This window comes from Humulus lupulus, chromosome 3 (assembly GCF_963169125.1).
Source record: "Humulus lupulus chromosome 3, drHumLupu1.1, whole genome shotgun sequence".
NCBI classification, from domain to species: Eukaryota; Viridiplantae; Streptophyta; class Magnoliopsida; order Rosales; family Cannabaceae; genus Humulus; species Humulus lupulus.
Window position 1 is genome coordinate 240,929,683 of NC_084795.1, and position 23,422 is coordinate 240,953,104.

At 43.4% G+C, this 23,422-nt stretch overlaps 1 protein-coding gene across 1 annotated transcript; it reads left to right on the forward strand.

Moving 5' to 3' along the window:
- LOC133825503 (uncharacterized) lies at positions 1–22,845 on the forward strand. The gene is made up of 11 exons (XM_062258434.1): positions 1–236; positions 18,899–19,289; positions 19,373–19,696; positions 19,782–19,927; positions 20,208–20,598; positions 20,664–20,918; positions 21,640–21,977; positions 22,060–22,230; positions 22,308–22,412; positions 22,505–22,673; positions 22,753–22,845. Exons 2-11 carry the CDS (start codon positions 18,999–19,001, stop codon positions 22,843–22,845), a joined length of 2,283 nt encoding a protein of 760 aa, XP_062114418.1. The 5' UTR covers positions 1–236; positions 18,899–18,998.
- The last annotated feature ends 577 nt before the right edge of the window (positions 22,846–23,422 follow it).

Here is a 23,422-nt window from a genome sequence, read left to right on the forward strand (position 1 = left end):
TCCCGAATTCTTCTTCTTCTTTTTCCCCCAATTTCTTCTGCTGTTGCTCTATCCTACTAGCTCCATCTTCTTCCCTCCTCCATCTGCATCGTCGTCCCTGTCAACGAAGCGCCGAACGAGACAAAACATTGTTGTCTCTGCATCTGAGCATCTCATTATTTTTCTGGGCATGACAAAGGCGTAACTTTTGGGCAGATTTGGGGAAGCAAGAACTTCCGGTGTCCGGGAAAATCTGGGTAAGCATCTCTTTCAAACAACATTCTTTCAGATTAGGTGATTTTTCCGGCATTAGCATATTTGGTTGTTCTTTGTTGTTCTTGGTGGTGAATTTATTATATGTGGGAAATAGTTAAGTTCTGTTCTGGGTTTGATAATGGGTTTGGTTATTTGGGGCTTTTTCTCTGTAAATGTGAATTTGTAAAGGTATTGACTCATGTTGTACCATTGTATGTCTTTGTATTCAAAGCCCTGATTCTGGCATTAGCATATTTGAACATGGATTCAGAGCCTTGATGCTCTAATACGACTTGGTGATTGAAAAAAAGCCATTGTAACAAAAAATGAAGAAATGTTAGGTCTTTGTTCTTCATTGGTCCAATTTGCTCCATATGTGTTTTAATAATTAAATGGCATAAACTCAGTAATAGGCTTGTTTTAAATAAATGATCCTCATTTTAAAGTTTAGAGCAATCCATGTTGTGAACGCTCAATATTCCCCGCCCTTAAAAGACTAAACATGTATGCTTAGGCCCCATAAACGCCCCAAAAATATGGCTGGGTTGGAATGACCCTGAGCCACTGTTTCCATTCGCACGGCAGCCCAGATGGCCTCGCACGCGCCAGCACCAGGCGAGGCCCCTCGTCACGCGCGCGCCCAGCATCAGCGAGGCCCCTCGTCTCGCGCGCGCCCAGCATCAGCGAGGCCCCTCGTCATGCGCGCGGCCAGCATCAGCGAGGCCCCTCGTCTCGCGCGCGCCCAGCATCAGGCGAGGCCCCTCATCTCGCGCGTGCAGCCACGGCCTCGCGTGGCCTCACGTCCGAAGTAGGCACGGCCCCGCATGGCCTCGCGTCCGAAGCAGGCACGGCCCCGCATGGCCTCGCGTCAGGGCATGCATTCGGCCTCACGCCCCGAGTGCTCCATGCCATGCGGGGGGTGTACCCTTGGGAGACACACCATCAAGTGCCCATGCGAGGGAGGTCTCGCGAAGGGCGCTCGCGAGCCACATAGGAGCCACGCCACCAGATGGACCCCAACGCTTAGGGGCCCGGGTATGAGTTGAATGGAACGTACTTGTACGTTCCCATGCTGGGTACGGCCCTCAAGACCTTGTACGTCCAAATATGGACACCCATACCAATGGAAGAGTGGGAATGCAGGGACAGGAGTAATGGCCCGTACGTCTACGGCCAAGGGTCAGAGTCGACACCACTACGCCTGCCACCACTCTTCTGACTTGAGTACGGACGAGTAGTGGAGATACCTTCCTGACGCCTGCCCCTGTACTAGATGCACGACCACCACCTCTGGAACCACTCTCCTGACATAGTACTTATGTACCACTTGGTCTCCTGGACCACCATGTACCCAGGGCCATTAGAGCCTACTATAAAATGAACTCTAACCCCACCTGAAGGGGGGTTGGAAAATTTACTGTAGCAAAGGCTTAATAGTGAATGAAAGATTGATTTCTCCATTGTTATTATGTCATTGTTCTTGAGTTATTACTTGGATTTCTACAGCTTCGTTATTGAGGATCCTTACTTGATAATTTTTTCAAACTCAACTTAGTTGACGAGTTCTCACCGTCAACAGTTTGGCGCCGTCTGTGGGAACGTTAGTTTCAAGCTACTGTTCCACCATTGTTTCCAGCAAGAAGAGATGCCGAGACGTTCAAAGCGACTCAGGGAGCCACGAGAGGTGGAGGTTCACCTGAACGGAGTCGAGCTGAAGGCCTCCATGATGGACGCTCCTCCACCCAGAGACGTGGAGCCCCCGAAGGACACTGAGGTTCACGGAGGTGATAGAGTGGCCTCGTCACCACCCGCTCCGCCTGGAGAAAGTCCTCCAAGAGCACCACCGGGAAATGCTAATGAGTTTCCTCTCCCAAAACCACTACAGGTACCGAACTCCGGCCGGCAGGACCCGGGCCCCTCTACCCGTAGGCATGATAAGCATCCCCGGGTCCATTCCGTGAGCTCAAGTTCGAAATCTCGGTTCTATGAAGAGGAAATACGTGAGCTCCACCGTAAGAACCAAAGGTTGTAAACCACCTTGGAGAACATGCAAGAGATCCTGAATGGCCTGTTGCAGGGTAAGTCGAGCGTGACCTTGCCTAAGAGGAAGGAGAAGGGCCAGGATGGGGTGGAGACCACTGTACCGGTAGATGACGGGAGAACCCGACACTCAACCAGTAACACCCCCCAAGCGAAGCAACGCGAGCACCTGGAACCACCTAAGCAGGCCCAGAAACCAGCGCCGAGAACCAACGCTGCCCCTCGCAATGAGGACGAGGTCACCTCTAATTGAGCACCCTCAGATTTACGGGAGGAGCTCAATAAAAAGAGGGTGGGCAAAGGGACCATGCACCCTGTGGCGCCTCGAGAGGGCAAGGGAAAGGCGGATCTTAGCCCGTCCGTTTTGAGGGACACTCTAAGCAAGAGGAGGCAGGACCTGGACACGGAGATGAGGAGCCTGCGAAGCAAGATCGTAACCACATCAGGCAACCAGGTCTTTGAGGAAGAATTCGACCATGAGTCTCCCTTTGTGAGGGAGATACAGGCCATCCGGCTCCCTGCCAACTTTAAGGAACCTAATATGACCCCCTACGAAGGGAACACGGATCCAAAGTACCACCTGGATGCATTTAACGATCTGATGAAACTGAGAGGGATTGGAAGCGGTGCCAGATGCCACTGCTTCGCTGTCACTTTGAAGGGACCCGCCTACAAATGGCTCAAAAGGTTAAGGCTGGGGTCAATCAGGTCCTGGCAGCAGTTCTCTGACGAATTCCTCCAACAGCACCATGCCGTGCGGGACTACACAATGCCGGGCACCAGCCTGGCCAACGTGAAGCAAGGGGAGAATGAGAGCCTAAAGATCTACATTCACCGGTTCAATATGGAGGCCGCGAAAATAGGGAGCCTAACTCGCCGAGAGTTAAAAATGGCCATTACAGCCGAAGTGCTCCCAGGAAGCAAGTTATGGGACAACATGTTGAAGAAGGAAGTCACCAATTTAGATGACTTCTACGAGAGAGCGCAGAAGTACATCCGTTTGGAGGATGGCCACGCGAACTTAAAGGCAGGAAAGGAGGAGCCCCACGTGAAGCCCCCAGCTAACGACGAGTCGAATGTAACAAAGAAGAAAAGGGCGTACGATGGGTCAAGAGATGACCAGCAGAGGAAAAACAAACGAGGGAATGATCATAGGCAAGCGACTTATACTTACTATACAAAGTTCACAGATACCAGGGAGCATATTTACCTCACCAACGAAGATCGAGTTCCCTTCAAAAAGCCCCCACCAATTGGAAAGGATCAATCCAAAAGGGACCCCAGCAGATACTGCCAGTACCACAAGGATATCGGTCACACCACGGCAGAGTGCATCAATTTGAAGGAAGAAATTGAGGAGCTCATCCGCCGGGGACACCTGGGCCGTTATTTCAGGAGGGAAAGGCCAAAGCCAGAGGACGAGCCTACGACTCCCCAGGCACAAGGGCGAGCCCCAGAAATACAGGGGGAGGTCCGAACCATTTTCGGAGGTCCAGGATTTGGAGGGGACTCTCGGAAAGGGCGAGATAGATATGCAAGAGAGGCTCGGCGAAGTCCGCCCCCCTACGTCATGAGTTTGGAGCAGCGACCCCCGAAAAGTTTCAAGGGGGAAAATGACTCGATAACATTCACTGAGGAGGATGCGCGGGGGGTACACTTCCCCCACAATGACCCGCTGGTGTTGACAGTTCAGTTGGCAAATATGCAGGTCCATCGAGTCCTAGTGGACAACGGGAGCTCGGTGGACATCCTATATCGCCCTACCTTGGAAAAGATGGGACTGGGCATTCGTCATTTGAAGCCTTGCCAATCATCCCTATATGGATTCACAGGGGACTCAGTGCAACCCCTAGGAATGATCGAATCGACACTCACCATGGGGGAGCAACCTCGACAGACTACAGTCATGGCTAACTTTGTCGTAGTAGATTGTGCATCAGCTTTCAATGCGGTATTGGGGAGACCATCCCTAAGAGAATTGAAAGCCATAACTTCAATATATCACTTGGTTGTCAAGTTCCCGAGTCCAGGAGGGGTCACTTGTATGAAGGGAGAACAGAGAGAGGCAAGGGAGTGCTACAACACCTCACTCCGTGCGCCTGTGAAACCGCGGGAACCAATGGCCATGGTGATACATGAGGCGCTACGTATGCCTGCGGGGGGTCCGCAGGAGCTGGACCCTCGAGTCGTGGATGATTCAAGAGCAGAACTAGTGGAGGAAGTAGAGGAAGTTACAGTGACGGAGGAACCGTTAAGAAAATTGAAGATAGGGAGAAGCCTGCAAAGTGACGTGAAGGAGGAGTTGATAAATTTTTTGAAGGATAATCTAGACGTATTCGCATGGAGTCATGAGGATATGGTGGGTATAGACCCCGGTGTGATGTGCCACCATCTGAATATCTCCCCAGAGGCGAGGCCCGTCAGGCAGAAGAGGCGGGCGCTAGACCTAGAAAGATACGCAGCATTAAAAGAGGAGGTTGACAAGCTGAAGGCCAACGGGTTCATCCGTGAGTCTTTCTACCCTGTGTGGGTGTCGAACCCAGTACTCATGCCGAAGCCAAATGGGAAATGGAGAACCTGCGTCGATTTCACAAACCTGAATAAAGCTTGTCCTAAGGACAGCTTCCCACTTCCAAGGATAGATCAACTAGTAGATGCGACGGCAGGACATGAATTACTGAGTTTCATGGACGCCTACTCAGGATACAACCAGATCCCAATGAACCCAGCAGATGAAGAGCACACGTCATTCATTACAGACAAAGGGCTCTACTGTTACAAGGTGATGCCCTTCGGGCTGAAGAACGCGGGTGCCACTTATCAGAGGTTGGTGAATAAAATGTTCACTAACCAGATAGGGAGGAATATGGAGGTGTATGTGGATGATATGTTAGTGAAGACCAAGGAAGCAACAGAGCTCAACAAGGACCTTGGTGAGATGTTCGACACACTTAGGAAATATCGGATGAAGTTGAATCCCGTCAAGGGTACCTTCGGTGTATCCTCATGAAAATTCTTGGGCTTCATGGTCAATTCCAGAGGCATCGAGGCCAATCTTGATAAGATAAAGGCACTAATAGAGATGAGCCCGCCAAAGAACAAGAAGGAAGTGCAGTGCCTAACGGGAAGGGTGGCAGCCCTTAATAGATTTATCTCAAGGTCCACTGATAAGTGCCTCCCCTTCTTTGACATCCTCAAAGGGAGCAAAAAGTTCGCTTGGGATGAAAAATGCGAGGAAGCATTTGTCAAGCTGAAGGAGCACTTGGGGAAGCCACCCCTGTTGGCAAAACCTGAGAAAGGCAAGAAGTTGTACCTATACTTGGCAATGTCTGAGCATGCCATTAGCGCAGCCTTGGTTAAAGGAGAGAAGAAGCAGCAACAACCCGTGTATTATATCAGCAAGCATTTGGTGGACGCGGAGAACCGATATCCGGAGATCGAAAAATTGGCCTATGCGTTAGTTGTTGCTTCAAGGAAGTTGAGGCCTTACTTCCATGCACACACAATTGAAGTCCTGACGGATAGTCCTTTGAGGCAGGTCTTACATAAACCTGAGACCTCAGGGAGGCTGATGAAATGGTCGATCGAGTTGAGTTAATTTGACATTATGTATACCCCAAGAGCTTCCATCAATGGACGGGTGCTGGCGGACTTTATAGTAGAGCTCACCCATCAGCCGAATGGAGGAAGGAATGAAGAAGGGGAGCAGCCTGTTATAGAGGAAGAGCGAGGGGGTTTAGAGGAATGGAGTTTGCATGTTGATGGGGCGTCTAATGAAGGAGGATCCGGAGCGGGCATCATGATGACCGGGCCCGAGGGACACAGAATGTATTGCGCGATCCAGTTCGGGTTTGAGGCCTCCAATAACGAGGCAGAGTATGAGGCGCTCCTGGCTGGCCTGCGTTTAGCCCAGGAGCTGAGAGTGACGCACCTTCGTATCTTCAGTGACTCTCAATTAGTAGTGTACCAAGTAAAGGGGGAATACCAGGTGAGGGGACCCAAGATGGCAGCCTACTTGGAGAGGGTGAAGGGCTATCTGGGACGGTTGGTGGCATATAACATAGAGCAAATCCCTAGAGAAAAGAATACACATGCTGATGCACTTGTGAAGCTGGCGTCTACCAAGGATGGTGATATCTTGGAGTCGATACCCATGGAGTACTTACCCAAACCCAGCATCGAAGGCGCGGACGTGCATATGATTAGTGTCCCAAGGGAGTCGTGGACTGAGCCGATCAAAAGGTACCTGGAAGAAGGAACCTTGCCTGCAGACAAAAACGAGTCCCGGAGGTTGGTGTACAGGGCCGCTAGATACACCCTGGTAGATGGGGTCCTTTACAAAAGAGGATTCTCAATGCCACTCCTGCGGTGTGTAGAAGAGGAGGAGGCGTTGAAAGTGTTGCATGAGATACACGAGGGAGAGTGTGGCAACCACGAGAGCGGACCCTCCACAGCTAGGAAGGCCATGAGACAAGGATACTACTGGCCCTCCATGGAGAGAGATGCGCATGACTTTGCCACGAAATGCGACAAATGCCAGAGGCACGCCAACTACCATCGGAAACCCCCAAGTGAACTAACCAGCATGACCAGCCCCTGGCCCTTCACTATCTGGGGGATAGACTTGATCGACGCTCATCCTTTAGGCAGGGGTGGAGCGAAATATGCGGTGGTGGCAGTGGACTAATTCACTAAGTGGGTAGAAGCAGAACCCCTCGTGAAGATAACTGTCAAACACATCACCTCTTTCATCAACAAATTCATTGTTTGTAGATATGGAGTACCCTACAAAATTATTTCTGACAATGGTACCCAGTTTGAGGGAGGAGCTTTCGAGGAATATTGTAGGGAAAGGGGCATAAGGAGGAGTTTCTCCGCGGTCGTGCACCCACAGGCCAATGGACAGGTGGAGGCCATAAACAGGGTCCTTAAGAAGAACTTGAAGACAAAGCTAGAAAATATGAAGGGAGCTTAGGTAGATGAGCTACCAAATGTGTTGTGGGCTTACAGAACCACCCCACGAACGACTACTGGGGAGTCCCCATTCTCATTGGCCTACGGATGCGAGGCCGTACTCCCGGTTGAGATGCGGGTTGAGTCCCACAGGGTACAGGCGTATGGAGATGAGGCCAACCGCATAGCTCTAGCCAAAAGCTTGGACATGCTTGAAGAGAAGAGAGAAAAAGCACAAATGAGGGTGGCAGTATACCAACAGTGCGCTGCAAGGTACTATAATTCGAGGGTGCGAGAGAGAACTTTCAGAGTTGGCGACTTGGTGCTGAGGAAGGTACTCCCTAACACACGAGACCCAGGAGCAGGAGTGCTGGGGGCGAACTGGGAGGGGCCCTACCAGGTTGCTCAGTGCATACCCCCGAACACTTATAAGATGGCGCGCATTGACGACACCATCATACCCCGAGCATGGAACGCGGAACACCTAAGGAAGTACTACCAGTAAGGCGCCCACGTCCGATGGTAAAAGGACAAGTGTTGCACGCTATCTTAGTATGATAGAGAGGAATCAAAGAGGTTACTTAGATAACCTCCTGAGTAGGTGTGAGTCTTTTTATTTTATTTTCTATGAAAATCTCATATGTATCGTTGCAACTGTTTGCATGAAACTGTTTGTTATGAATGTGATGAATGAAACTGCATGTTATGGGTGAAACTGTTTGCAACTTCATGTGTTATTTTCCTTCGCTACGTGGGCATCAGCCAAAGTGCCTGCCGAAATAAATTTCACCAGACACTTGGGGAGCAGGATAGGAGGCAACAGCATATGGCTAGCAAGGGGAACCTAAAAAGGGCCCTCTAACGAAGGTTCCTAAAAAGGACCCCTTGCGCTCCTAAAAAGGAGGCCCCTAAAAGGGACCCTCTACCAAGAGGACCCCTAGCCCTCCTAAAAAGGAGGCCCCTAAAAAGGACCCTCTACCAAGAGGATCCTAAAAAGGGCCCTCCATCAGGAGGAAATGACCCAAAAAAAAAAAAGACCCTTTGATGGGGGATCCCGGAGGGACCCCCTATACCAGGGCCTTAAACGAAGTCCTTACAAGGCATCCCTTGGGATCACAAGGATTAGCTACCCTTGTGAACACCAAGGGAGGCCATAGGGACTTACAAAAAATATATGGTAACAACAATAATAAGTCTAGAGCGGCCACCAAGCCGCCTAGCCAAAAAGGGTCCCAAAAGAGACCCTTGCAAAAATAGTACTATGAATAACGACGAGAAGGACGCTTCTCGCAAAGAAATAATAAGCGCGCGCAAGAATATATAAAAGGATAGCTAGGACCCAAGGGGTCAAAATATCCTTATAAAAGCAACCAAGAGGCACCAAAAGAGGTCCCAGTGAACCCTTTCACATGGGCTCCAAAGGACCTCTAGCCTGGTAAATAAAAGAGGGGAACCGACCAAACCCCATCATACAAGCTTAAAAGGGCCTCAAATGCAGTCGAATAAGAGATAAATAACAGCACACGTATATATACATTGAAAAAGAAGGTCTTGGAGATAGTACAAGAGTTACCAAAGGAAAATAGTAGTAACAATCATATTACAAAGGCCCGAAGTACAAAAAACAAAAAAAACAAAAAGGAAGAAAGCATACACCCATGGAGGGCTAGCCGGCAAATGCTATGAAGTAACTACTTCAGGGCCTCCTAATGTGGGCATTCCACAGGGCCGCTCGAGCAACGGCATTTTCACCAAAAGAAGAGAAGTCGAAATTAGGATCCTGCCTCCACACATTGTAAAGGGCACGGTTTATGGACCTTCACTCGGTGGTAGCCCTCTCCGCCTCCAAGGAAGCCCTCTCCGCCTCCAAGGAAGCATTCCTCTCTTGCACCGACTGAAGTTCGGCCTTGAGGGCCTCGACTTCGGTCTCCTCCTGGGTAACTCTCTGCTGCGACGCGGCTGCAATGGCCTTGGCCTCCTGGAGTTCACGCTCCAAGCGTTTAACCTTGTCCTTTAGCCCCTTGGTCTTGGCCTTTACTTCCTTCCTCTTTAGTATCAAGTCGGAAAATTTGATCCGGACCTTTGACAACTTAGCCTTAGTTTCATTAAGCTCTTTCTCGAGCTCCTAGACCCGGGCTGCAAGGCAGTCCCTCTCAGCAGTAGACGCAGAGAGGTTGCTGGACGAGTCAGCATACCGTAGAGACACGGTGTAGGCCTGCACAAGAAAGTTAACAGCATCAACAATAAGTAACAAAAATAAAAATGCATGTACATCTATACATAGTATTGACCGACGCAAGGTGCAGGAACTCACCCAGGCCGTGGCGCGCCTTAGGGTGTCCCCAAGGTCCGTTTGGGAAACGTTCCCAAGACCATTCCAGTCCGATACAGGGAGGCTCGAGTCAATTTGGGTGTATCGTTGTCCATAAGACGTTGCCATCCGAGTCACCCAAGGCTCCCCCTCCGTACTAGGGGCACCTGGCAGGATAAGGACAGATGACCCGCTTGCCGAAGCGGGAGGAGACACGGTGAAGGTGGAAAACTGAAACTCTGGCAGATCAAAGGGAGGCGCCGCGAGGTCAACGTAATCAGCCCCCGATGATCCAATGTCGAGAGGAACCTGAGGGAAGGCATCGCAACCATCAGGGCCAGGGGAAGCATGACACCCCTGTGCGACATGCTGGTCCTGAGGTTGGAAGGCCATGTCCTGGTCATAGGAGTCGTAAGGGGGGCATCCCCCGGGGGACAGGGGTCGCTGGTGAGATCCCCCACATTCAAGGGGGGCTTCCTCCGGATCCTCCTCAGCCTCGCCATCGTCTAGGAATGGCTCGGCCGGCGTAGCCATTGTCTTCTTAGACCCAGTAATTGACCACAGGAGCTTGGGGTCAAAGACCGGGGACAGCTGGTGGCGGTTGAGATTTGCCATAGTAAATAAGAATGCTACCTTCTTCATGGCGGAGTCAGCATTAATGAGGTCATTCACGGCCTTCGCCTCCGACCCAATGACCGAAGGAACAGCAAATTGCTCTGCATGATCCACGCCAGTGTTAGTACAAGCATGAGTACAAAACAGTAAGTTCTAATAAGAAGAAAAGAAGGACCAGGGTACTTACTGGGGGTGGCACAAAAGTGTTCACGGACAGAGAGAGGGCCCTCTACGAAGAAAAGGTCTTGCTTCCAAGACCCTGGATTGGACACCGAGCCCTCTATCAAGGGGAGCTTGTTATTGGCCTTCTGCAGATAGTAGAAGCCCTTGGACTTGGGGGATCCCATAAGGTTGTACAAGAAATGCACCTCTTGCACCGTTGGGGCGCGTTCAGCCCGTTCCTTGAACCAAACAAAAAGGCAACTTAGGGTCAACCAACTGTTGGGTGACAGCTAAAGAGGGGCCAAGTCAAAATAGTTGAGAACCGCTACGAAAAATGGGTGCAAGGGAATGGTGCCATCCACCTTCAAAATGTGTTCACTCAAAGCCACAAGACCCTTCCTAGGGCGGTCGGCCCGGCATGCCTCCTGAGGAGCATATAAGGCGTATTCCGAGGGAACACGATAGCCCTTCACGATTTCCTTCTATTTGTTCGCAGACACATGCGACACCAGCCCGGACGCCAGTAAAGGGGTGTCGTCCTGTTCCTGGATAGATACCTATCGGCGTGCCTTCAGCATATCTGCAAAATGAAAAGAAAAATGTGAGGAAGAGACAGAACACTTGACCCTCCATTTTTTCTTCCTAGCAAGAGTTTTCCATCGAGGGAGCGATGGCGGAAGCGCTAAGCTAGGAAAAACTGAGACTAGGGGCTGAGGAGAAGCGGTAACAGCCCCATGACCGTCATCAGGCGAGGATGGGATGGGAGGTTTGGGCGGAAGGTGTCCCTCCATAAACTCTAACTCCCACTGCAATTCAAAAAGGGTCATCCTAAGGCGCACTATATGGTCACTAAGGTCTGGGGGTGAAGGTCCTCCATCTCCTCTCGACACCGAGTCAATTTCGCTCTCCACTACCCAAATTTTGCGCCTAAGTTTAGCAATGTACTCAAGGTGGCAGATGCGGGCCTGCCTTAAGGAGTCATAGTCTTGGTGAGGATTGCCCTCAGGGGACTCTGAGTCTGAGGACAGGTCAATAAATTCAGCCCCCGGAGGTATGTCGGACGGGCCGTCACTGGCCATGAGACCTCGTCCCGAAAGCGAAAAGGGGTTCGCGTATAAATGAGGGGATGGCTACAAAACACAGAGGAATAGGCTTAATATCTCTAGATGCAAGCGTCCTAAATGGCCCACTACAGGGTATAAAAAAGAGGGGCATGTATATGGTCAAACTCACTACAAGCTCAGACCAAGGTACCCTATCCCGAGTAATGCTAGTTTGGACCCGATAAAAGAAAAAAAAGGTAGAGGGAGAGAAAATATACCTCAAGCGGTTAAGAGAGCGAAGTTGGGGTCAAAAGGAGGTCGAGGAGCGAAAAGCACCAAAGGGTCGAAAATACGCGTCTACAAGAATGGACCAGAAAGATGTGTTAGCCACCAAATAGATACTCCAAAAAATTAGCTCATATGTAAAAAACAAAAATAATAATAATAAATAAATAAAAAGTGATGAAAATGAATTGAAAAAATAAAATAAAAGAAGCTATGGCAAAAATGAGGTTGTGAGGGATTGAACCCCTTACCTCTTGAAAAAGGAAGGGCTCTCCAAACCAATAAGCCAAAGAAGTAAGGTGAAAATATTACGCCATGTATGAAGGCCTATTTATAAGAATCAAGGTGAATAGTCTACAAGAGCACCTAAAGGTACTCTCCTAGACTGGGGGGCAAGTGTGAACGCTCAATATTCCCCGCCCTTAAAAGATTCAACATGTATGCTTAGGCCCCATAAACGCCCCAAAAATATGGCTGGGTTGGAATGACCCCGAGCCACTGTTGCCACTCGTACGGTAGCCCAGATGGCCTCGCACGCGCCAGCATTAGGCGAGGCCCCTCGTCACGTGTACGCCCAGCATCAGCGAGGCCCCTCGTCTCGTGCGCGCCCAGCATCAGCGAGGTCCCTCATCACGCACGTGCCCAGCATCAGCAAGGCCCCTCGTCTTGTGCACGCCCAGCATCAGCGAGGCCCCTCGTCACGCGCGCGCCCAGCATCAGCGAGGCCCCTCGTCTCGCGCGCGCCCAGCATCAGCAAGGCCCCTCGTCTCGCGCGCACATCCACGGCCTCGCGTGGCCTCGCATCCGAAGCAGGCACGGCCCCGCATGGCCTCGCGTCCGAAGCAGGCACGGCCCCGCATGGCCTCGCGTCTGAAGCAGGCACGACCCCGCATGACCTCGCGTCAGGGCATGCATTCGGCCTCACGCCCTGAGCGCTCCATGCCGTGCGAGGGGTGTATCCTTAGCAGCCACATAATCAGGTGCCCATGCAAGGGAGGCCTCGCGAACCGCATAGGAGCCACGCCACCAGATGGACCCCAACGCTTAGGGGCCCGGGTATGAGTTGAATGGAACGTACTTGTACGTTCCCATGCTGGGTACGGCCCTTAAGACCTTGTACGTCCAAATACGGACACCCGTACCAAAGGAGGAGTGGGAAAGCAGGGACAGGAGTAATGGCCCGTACATCTACAGCCAAGGGTCAAAGTCGACACCACTACGCCTCCCACCACTCTTCTGACTTGAGTACGGACGAGTAGTGGAGACACCTTCCTGACGCCTGCCCCTGTACTAGATGCACGACCACCACCTCTGGAACCACTCTCTTGACAGAGTACTTATGTACCACTTGGTCTCCTGGACCACCATGTACCCAGGGCCATTAGAGCCTACTATTAAATGAACTCTAACCCCACCTGAAGGGGGGTTGGAAAATTTACTGTAGCAAAGGCTTAATAGTGAATGAAAGATTGATTTCTCCATTGTTATTATGTCATTGTTCTTGAGTTATTACTTGGATTTCTACAGCTTTGTTATTGAGGATCCTTACTTGATAATTTTTTCAAACTCAACTTAGTTGACGAGTTCTCACCGTCAACACATGTGATGATTGATGAAAAGTGTGCTGACAATTTCCTTTTCTTTTTTATATTTTGTTTTTGCTATAAATTTTTGTCAACAAATCTGAGCATGTTATCTTTTTATTGTCATTATGGGGTTATCAGATTTTCTTTAGTTAGCCATAGCCCAAGCGGATGTTCGATGCGTGCATTTTATGTGTATGAGCAAGTTCACATTCCAGTGTTTTCTTACATTGTATTCCCCTTCACCTAAAAGTTAAAGATTTCCTTTAATTAGTTCGCTTTGTTGCTAGATTTTTCTCAAGCAATGCAAGTGGCATGACTCCTTGAATTATACAGTTAAAAATAATTTGATAGTTAACGTGAAACTTTTATCTGATTTCTGTTACTACTGGATGATTATTTTCAATTTTTTTTATTTCAAATTTACTAGATTAATATCCAGTTTCTCTAATGTACTCAAATTAATTTGTCAAATGGGGATATATTGATCTCAAATTGAGATTTCCTACACCTGCAAACTTATTTGTGGACTAACTTAATGAGTTTGTGGTTCATGAAAAATTATAAATGTGAAACTTTTATGTGGAGTTTAATTGCCTTGATTTGATTGGTGTTTTGTAAATAATTTACCCCTTGTAATAATTTTTTTATTTGTGAAACTTTTGAAATGAATGATACTAAAACAACTGGATTGTGATGAAACAACTTGTACTTGTAAATTGTGATGTTTAGTTAATAACAACTAGCATAACAATTACTAATATACATATATAAGGAAAGTGGAACTTAATTTTAGCCTTCATTTCTTTTTAATTGCTTGCATTATTAATTTTACTTTCATACCATGTTCCATGAGTTTTTTTAGTAATGTTGCTATATTAGCAGACTTTCCTTGCCTTGTGTAATTATTCACTATGATTATGTATAGCTTAGCTTAGTATCCATTGTAGAACAAGCATACCAATCCCATTGACAGGTTTCAATAATTTCATAAATAACTTGCAGGTGGAAACAAATTCTCAATTATCAAATGGCCATAATCTCACAATCCAGTTTGGTTGAATCTCCAATTAGACAAGTGTTAATGATCTACATTTCATTAAAATTTCAGGCAGAAAAAGAGGTAAATAGTAAAACAAATTCAAGAAACATGCAAAATTTCAATTCACTCTCTGTTTACACCCTTTGGTATTTTTTCTTCTCCTCTGTTCTTGCCTGACTCAGAGTAGGTTCTATGTTAAGTGAGGCCGAATAATAAAGGCAATATATTTTGTTTAATTATTATATAGAAAATGATGATTTTCTAAATCTTTGAATATTAAGTCCATATGATCTGTATGAGGATGACATGCCAAAGGAATGGAGATTGCGTGAATTTAATTAACTATATATACAATCGTTGGGTTAGATCTTAGATTGAGTCATAGAGATTGACAATGATGGAGAGAGTTTCATAATCAATGCGTATACTATCATTGTAGTCTACTGTGTAATTGGCTAAGTGTACTGTATATGATGTTGTAATAGTAGTATTAATTGTATATATATGGTTTCTTCTCCTCTGTTCTTGCCTAACTCAGAGCAGGTTCTTTGTTAAGTGAGGCCGAATAAAAAAGGCAATATATTTTGTTTAGTTATTATATAGAAAATGATGGTTTTCTAAATCTTTGAATATTTTTGTATAGAAAAATGATACATTTTAAAAAAATAAAAATTAAGACCCCTCTAAAGTGAGGGCCCTAACATATCTATATATTTAGTCAGACTAATATGAATTGAATGTCCATACTAATTAATACAGATAAACCTAATTTTCATGATCCATGTATCTATATTATTAGTTATAATGCTTAGTACATATAGTTATGTAGTAATTATATTATGTATTGTTCTGGGAATTTTCTGTGTGCAAGAATTTTTTATACAATATATAAGGGAGATGATGCCTAATTATTAAACTAGTTGATGATCATTATGTTGATATGTTGTAATTGAACATGTGTCATTGGAATTCTATCCATGCAAGAAGGTTTTAGTCAAACTTATAGGTGAGGTTTTGCCCAAATTTTCAAAAAATGGGTAGGAGTTGGACGGCAAAAGATAGATTATCAAAAGAATATGAAGATGGAGTTGAGAGTTTTATTGAAATAGCCTTGAAAAATACAGTGGATCCTAAGAGAGTTCATTGTCCATGTCAAAAGTGTTCTAATTTGAAAAAATTGGATATAAAGGAAATAAAAAATCATTTGTATTTCAATGGAATAGACAAAACTTATGTTAAGTGGATATGGCATGGAGAACAAGTTGAGTCTACTTCCAAAGTACACAATGAAAATAAAAAATATGCTCAAGTGTTTGATGACCCTATAGAGATGGTGAGAGATGCAGATGATCGATTTGTGGATAGACCAGAAGAATTTGTAAAGTTCTTAGAAGATGCAGAGAAACCAATTTTTCCTGGGTCACCTATGTCAAAGTTGGTTGTTTTGGTAAAATTATACAATTTAAAAGCTGGTAGTGGTTGAAGTGACATAAGTTTCACAAAGTTTCTTGATTTGATGAAGGAGATTTTACCAAAAGACAATGAGATGCCTTCTTCCCTTTATGAGGCGAAAAAAACTCTGTGCACTTTAGGAATGGATTATAAAAAGATACATGCTTGTCCTAATGATTGTGTTTTATACCACAACAATTTAGAAAATGCAACCGAGTGCCCTACGTGCAAGACATCGAGATGGAAGAGAGGTAAAGAAGGAAAAGAAGGTAAGAAAGGGATTCCAGCTAAAGTATTATGGTATTTGCCATCGATACCAAGATTTATACGTTTGTTTAGGAATCCAGAACATGCTAAAAATTTAAGATGGCATGAGGATGGAAGGATCAAAGATGATAAACTACGACATCCAGCATATTCATTAGCTTGGAAAACTATCGATGAGAAATGGCCTGTAATAAAAAAGGATCCTAGGAATCTTCGACTTGGTCTTTCACTTGATGGCATCAATCCATTTAGCAATATGAGCTCGTCTTATAGTTGCTGGCCAGTGATATTATGTATTTACAACCTCCCTCCTCACCTTTGCATGAAAAGAAGATTCACAATGCTGACTTTGTTAATTTCAGGAAGTAAACAACCTGGAAATGATATAGACGTCTATTTGGCACCGTTGATAGATGAATTAAAGTTGTTTTGGGATGAAGTGAATTGTTATGATTCTTTTAGTAAAGAAAGTTTTATACTGAGAGGGTTACTTTTATGGACAATTAATGATTTTCCAGCTTATGGAAACTTGTCAGGGTGTTATGTTAAGGGTTATAAAGGATGTCCAATATGTGGGGAACAAACAAGTGCAACAAGATTGAAGTTTTGTAAAAAGACTTGTTACATGGGGCATAGAAAGTTTCTACCTGCAGAGCATTATCTTCGTAATCAAACGAAAGCCTTTAATGGTAAGCAAGAACTACGAGGACCTCCACCAATATTGACTGGTGAAGAGATTTATGAAGAGATTCGTTTGATAAATAATAGATTCGGAAAACCAGTCACAAATACCGAAGAATGTGAAGACATTGAAAGTAGGGTCAAATTAAAGGGTAAAAGTAAGATGAGTAAGAAACGAAAACGTAGCAAGAAACATCAAGTGAGCAATGATGATTCTTTGAATACTACATGTTGGAAAAAGAAATCAATTTTTTTTTTGAATTGGAGTATTGGAGACATTTGTTAGTCAGACACAATCTCGATGTCATGCATATTGAGAAAAACATTTGTGATAGTTTGATAGGAACTTTACTGAATATTCCTGGAAAAACTAAAGATAGTATATCTGCTCACCATGATCTCGTTCTAATGTCTGGATCGAAAAAAGAGCTGGCTTCTAAAGTAGAAGAGAATCGAACATATTTACCTCCAGCATGTTACACATTAAAAAAAGATGAGAAACACCAATTTTGTCAAACATTGGCAAAGATTAAGGTGCCAGATGGTTTTTCATCGAATATTCGAAATTTGGTTTCCTTGAAAGATTGTAGACTACAGGGTCTAAAGTCTCATGACTGTCATGTGTTAATGCAACAAATGCTTCCAATAGCTATTCGAGGCTTATTAGAAAATCCCGTGAGAAATGCTATAACCAGAATGTGTTTCTTCTTTAATGCCCTTTGCTCTAAAGTTATTGACGTATCAAAGTTGGAGGTTATTCAGTTTGAAATTGTGAAGACTTTGTGCTTGTTCGAACAATATTTTCCTCCATCTTTCTTTGATATAATGGTTCATTTGGCAGTTCATCTAGTTAGAGAAGGAACCTTGTGTGGGCCAGTTTGTTTTCGATGGATGTACCCTTTCGAGAGGTTGATGAAAGCTTACAAGGGTTATGTGTGAAATCGAAGTCGTCCAAAGGGTTGTATAGTTGAATCTTATATAGCTGAAGAAGCAGTTGAATTCTGTTCTGAGTATATGGTAAATGTTGACTCAATTGGAATTCCAATAAAGGCAAGAGAGGGAGTTGTAGAAAATAAGGGTATCAACAATGGGAAACCTACTTTAATGGAAAAAGAAGAATGGGAGGTTGCTCATCAAAATGTCTTGGAGAATACAGTTGAGGTTCAACCTTATATAGAGTAAGTAAATTATTTAAATTAATTTTCTTAACTTAAACAAATATTTTTAGTGATTATTATGTTGTAGTAACAATATTATTCAATACAGAGAACATTTGCAATACCTAAATAAGGAAAATCAAACAAAATCTAGAAAGCAGATTCAAGATGAGCATCATCGTACCTTTCGACATTGGTTTCTTGATAAGGTGATGTTTTACTTTAAAATGAAAACTCCAATATAAACCATTTTTAACGATTGTTTGCAAAATGTAATTAAGGTATTATTCATTAATGCAGATTCAGAAAGAGTTGACCGATGAGTTGCATGAAGTTACCGAAACTTTGATATGGCTTTCATTAGGTCCAACTCAATTGGCAATTAAGCACGATGTGTTTATAATTAATGGTTGTAGGTTCAACACTAAAGCTCGTGATGATGTTAGGGTCACCCAAAATAGTGGTGTAAGTATTGTAGCTCAAACCTTGCAAGTCTCTAGTGCACGTGACAAGAACCCTATATATGGTGAGATGAAATTTTATGGTGTCATTCAAGAAATATGGGAGCTTGATTATCGTGAATTTAGGATGCCGATGTTCAAATGTGATTGGGTAGACAACAGAAACGGTGTGGAGAAAGAAAAGTTAGGTTTCATTAAAGTTGATTTGAATAAAATAGGACATAAAAAAGACTCATTTATAATGGCAAGTCAAGCTAAACAAGTGTTTTATGTTGAGGATCCTACTTCATCAAGATGGTCAATAGTGCTTGCTTCACAACCAAGAGACAAAGTGCATGATGACGATCAACAACATGACTTTGGTGAGTTACAAACTTCAGAAAAAGAGTGTGGTTTTATCCCTGAGTTTGAGGCAGTTGAAGCAACTGTTGGGCCATATGTACGAAAAGATGGTGATGGAATTTGGATAGTAAGATTTCATCTTTATGAATGACATATAATATTATCTTTTACTATAAATTTTCTTCGTTGATCTTAATATTTTCTTTTACTTAAAAATTTACTTCATTGATTTTTACATTTTCTAATAATTTGTGTTTCATGTGTTCACAGGATCATGGACCCATTTGATGAGCACCTTGAGGAGTACCTAGAGGGTGATGATGAGTAAGCTGATGTTGATTCCATCGATGAGCAGACTGATGGTGGTTCCATGGATGTTGACCACGAGGAGGAGGATAAGAATAAAGAGAACACGGAAGATAAAAAGAAAACACATAAGCGGACACGAGGCATAGTGCGATTAACGAAGATCATAGCAGATAAAATTAAAGGAATCAAGCGCCATTTGAGGTTCAATAGCAGGGGGCAATCGATCGAGACCCCAAACAGAGAGCTTCAATGTTATTTAGGAATGCAAGCCAAAATTATGGTGCCAATTAACATTGACAATTGGCGTGAAGTTCCTAAATCTATATTGGACAGCTTATGGAAGGATGTCAATGTAAGACATTTTACTATGTTTTGAAATAAATTGGCGAGTTTTATATTTTCTTTTGCTAACAAAGTTTCTTAAACTATTTGCAGCTAGCTTTCCACCTAGATGAGAATATGCGAAAAAATATTATTGGCTCAGTGGGTAATAAGTGGAGACAATTCAAATGTAATTTGAACAAGAAGTTTATAGTCCCTTACCTTAATGACCCATCTCTTTTGGAAGCAAACCCTCGTGGTCTCGATAAACCTCCACCAAGCTATCATATAGAAGAAACACATTGGAAAGAATTTGTCAAGAGAAGGACATCCAAAGAGTTTCAAGATTTTAGAAAATTACAACAAGAAAGGCGTAATCTTTTACAATACCCTCATAGGACTTCACGCCATAGCTATACTGAATTGGAAGCTGATTTAGTAAGTACATATATAGAACGTATTATGCCTGATTTTATGTTTTCTTCATTTAATGTTAAAATTGACCTAATTCTATTACATGCAGCAAGCTAAGTGGGGCACAACAGAGCAAATAGATCGATCTATACTCTGGAAGGGGGCCAGAAAAGATTCTTCTGGCAACTATGTCACCGAGCGTGACAAGGTCAAGGGAGAGGCCATCATAAGTTGTAAAATGTTAAATGACTTTTGGTAATTGTTTTATATTTTAGTAACAAACATATAATTGATTAAATTTTGTACAGGAAGACATGCTTAAGCAAGGAAAAGAGGGCAAACTGATTGAAATCGGAGCAAATGACATCCTAACACAAGTGTTAGGTACTGATGAGCACCTCGGTCGAGTTCGAGGCCAGAGTCGAGGTGTCACACAAAGAGACTACTTTCATAAGCCTGTTTGGGGGGGGGGGGGTCTAAGAGGCTTGTAGAAAAAACAAATTGAGTTCGAACGATAATCCAACATATGACATAGGGAAGAGATTGAAAAGTTGAAAGAATCGTTCATGTCCAAGCTTGAAGAATTATCAACCAAGATGGCACATATACAAGCTAACTTTGGTAGTCATTCTAGCTTTGGTAGCCATTCTAGAGTCAATACAATAGAAGTTGAGGCACCAATTGACACTGCTCCAGAAGTTAAGGCACCGATTGACACTACTCCAGATGTTGAGGCACCAATTGACACTGCTCCAGAAGTTAAGGCACCGATTGACACTACTCCAGATGTTGAGGCACCAATTGACACTACTCCAGAAGTTGAGGTACTGATGGACACTACTCCAGTAGTTGAGGCACATGTTGACACTAGTACTTTGTATGAGACACCTACACCTTCACCTTCTATTCATTCTGAGCCACTGAAGGTAAATTCTCTTATATTTTTTAAGAAATGATTATTTAACTTATACTAACTATAACATCATTACAGAAAGATGTTAAGTGCAAATTATACGTTGGGCAAGGTGGTGATGTTGTGGCTCTTGGACGGGTGGTGGCTACCAAAGGCAATGCACATGGGAAAAGTTTAGCACCTAGTAACTATCATGTGGTTGTTGATAGATGTCTAGATGGGAGTGCAAAACTACCTGTCTCAGTTGGGGATGAGATGACTCTTGTGGTTCATGCGATCAACAGTTATGTTGCTTGGCTATCGCATCTAATCATTACTTATGATCATGAACATGTAACTTTTAGTGTGTTGTAAAAAATTTCATCTTGAAAGATCCATAAATATTTAATTTCATGGAGAGAGAGAGAGAGAGAGTAAATTGTGTAATAGACGGGGATTTTGACAAAGAAATATATGGTGTGGTACTGGTGAGGAGCCATGTGCCAAAGGAATTGACATAGCATACTTAATTAGTCTCTTAAATTATATATTTACATTATTGGTTTTGGTTGAAATACAACCTATAAATTGCAAGTGCTGCTGCAGATAGATAATAAAATAGTGTGTTAGAAACTTCTCTTTTGCGATATTTTCAAAATGTCTTTCTCATTATATACATACCCCATATATATGTATTATTACAAGTATAATATTAATATCTATAATTCTTTCCCATGGCATTGACAATGGATAAATATAAATATAATACGTTCAATTCTGTGATAAATTGGCTTTTATTTTTATTTTCTTAATGACCATTTCTTGGTCTTGGCGTGGTTATGCCTCCCATGTACAACCATATATGTTCACACTCCTAAATTCTTACATTTTTTAATACATTTGTTCTCACCTACTACAACAAAAAGAATTATAGCCTTCCATGAACAATATTATATATATATTTATACATGATATATGAAAGGAAGAGATCAATTTTGGACGGCCATTTGCATTGATAATAAATTGAATGTATTTTGTGATTTTTTTATCTAACTTTTCTATGTTAATTGTGAAGGAACCCAAGAGACTAAAGAGAAAGAGAATTTCAGCAGCTTGTCTGCCAACACAAGACCTAAAACATCCTCCACAACATCTTCCCACTACTCAAGAAGAGGCAGGATCAAGTATGGCTAGTAAGTCGCCAATTATCTTCAAGGTTCCCACTGGACTTCCCATGTTTTTTAAGATACTTCTGGGTTCAGTTAAGTACGTAGAACCAGGATTCATGATTGACATTCTTATGGAGATCAATATTATGGGCGAACAATATACCTTATATATCTCACATGAGGATATAGTACACTTTGGACTAATGGAAGAAATCGACGCGTCTTGCATTTCATTCTATATCAGGTAAATTTTAAATTAATAAACATTATATATTTTAGTTTCTTTTTAAGTATAACTATAATATCATTAACTTTCTTGTATGTAGTATAATATATTCCGAGTTGTGCGATAGAGAGATATCACACTTTTTTGGTTTCATTGAGCCATCATGGTCATCGAGAATTGGGACAAATATGGATAATCGGGCTGAAATTATCTCAGAGCGTATCAATAACACAGTAATGGGTCAAACTTGGTTAATGCCATACCATTTCTTGTAAGTAAAGTTTTCATTTAATATTAATTTTACTTATACCTTATGATGTTTATTTTATTAACTTTGTTTAAATGCAGGCGTCACTGGATGTTAGTGATCATTGATCCAGATGACCATACATGTTACTATCTTGATCCACTTAGAAAATCTCCTCCAAATGATTTGAAGAACCTTATGAACAAGTAAGAAATTTGAAACTCATTTTAGAATATAATATGGTTATTTGATATGGAAATAAAAATTTAATATGCTCTTCATATTGATGTATATATAGTGTCTCTTCACACATTAAGCGAAAGACAGGAAGGAATGAAAAAAATTACAAGTGGAAAATAGTCAATTGCCCTCGTCAAACATTGTCAGTAGAGTGCGGCTTTTATATCATAAGGATGATGAATGACTATTGCTTGAATGAGACACCAATGCGATGGCTAACTAGTAATGTAAGTGTATTTATTATTATTGAACTACAATTCTATTGGATTTAATTTCTGACTTAGTTTTTTATTTTGTGTTTTGTAGTGTGGTGGAAAGAATACATATACACTTGGCGAAATTAATGAAACTCGAAATGAATGGGCAGCCAAGCTTCTTGAGCGGATGAGTCATAGCTAGAGTCACTTTTGAAATCAGATTTAAAAAATATATTAATTGTAGTATTTAGTTAGTACTTACATAGTTATTCTAAGTGTATATTTTGATATTGTAATTTTTAGATTTGAAACATACTGAGTTCTATTGATTTTGTCTGCCTATTGATTATGTCTGAGCTATGTTGTAATTACACAGGAAATTATGAATGAATATAGTGGTTGAAAATAGAGAAATGAAAAAATTCTCATATTCTACATGGGATGTCGGTCTCCACGAACCTGTCGTCTTATGTATTGCAGGGGACGATGCTTGCACATAAATTGTCATCTCATGTACTGCAGGAAGATGACGCTTTAGTAGGAACTATCGTCTCATTTATTACAGTGGATGACGCTTGCACAGAAATTATCGTCTCATGTACCACAAGAGACAACGTTTGTATAGGAACCATCATCTCATGTATGACAGGAGATGACACTTTTATTTCAACTGTCGTTTTATGCTTTACATGGTATGACATTGCATGGGACGACGGTATTAGCACCGACGTATGAGAGTTCATATGACGGTTTAAAACCATCGTCCCATGTCAATTTTG

Coding starts and splice junctions, on each gene's coding strand:
- LOC133825503 (XM_062258434.1), top strand. CDS start 18,999: ATGGATGTTGACCACGAGGAGGAGGATAAGAATAAAGAGAACACGGAA. Junction 20,599..20,663: donor TTCATTCTGAGCCACTGAAG/GTAAATTCTCTT, acceptor ACATCATTACAG/AAAGATGTTAAGTGCAAATT. Junction 21,978..22,059: donor TGCATTTCATTCTATATCAG/GTAAATTTTAAA, acceptor TCTTGTATGTAG/TATAATATATTCCGAGTTGT.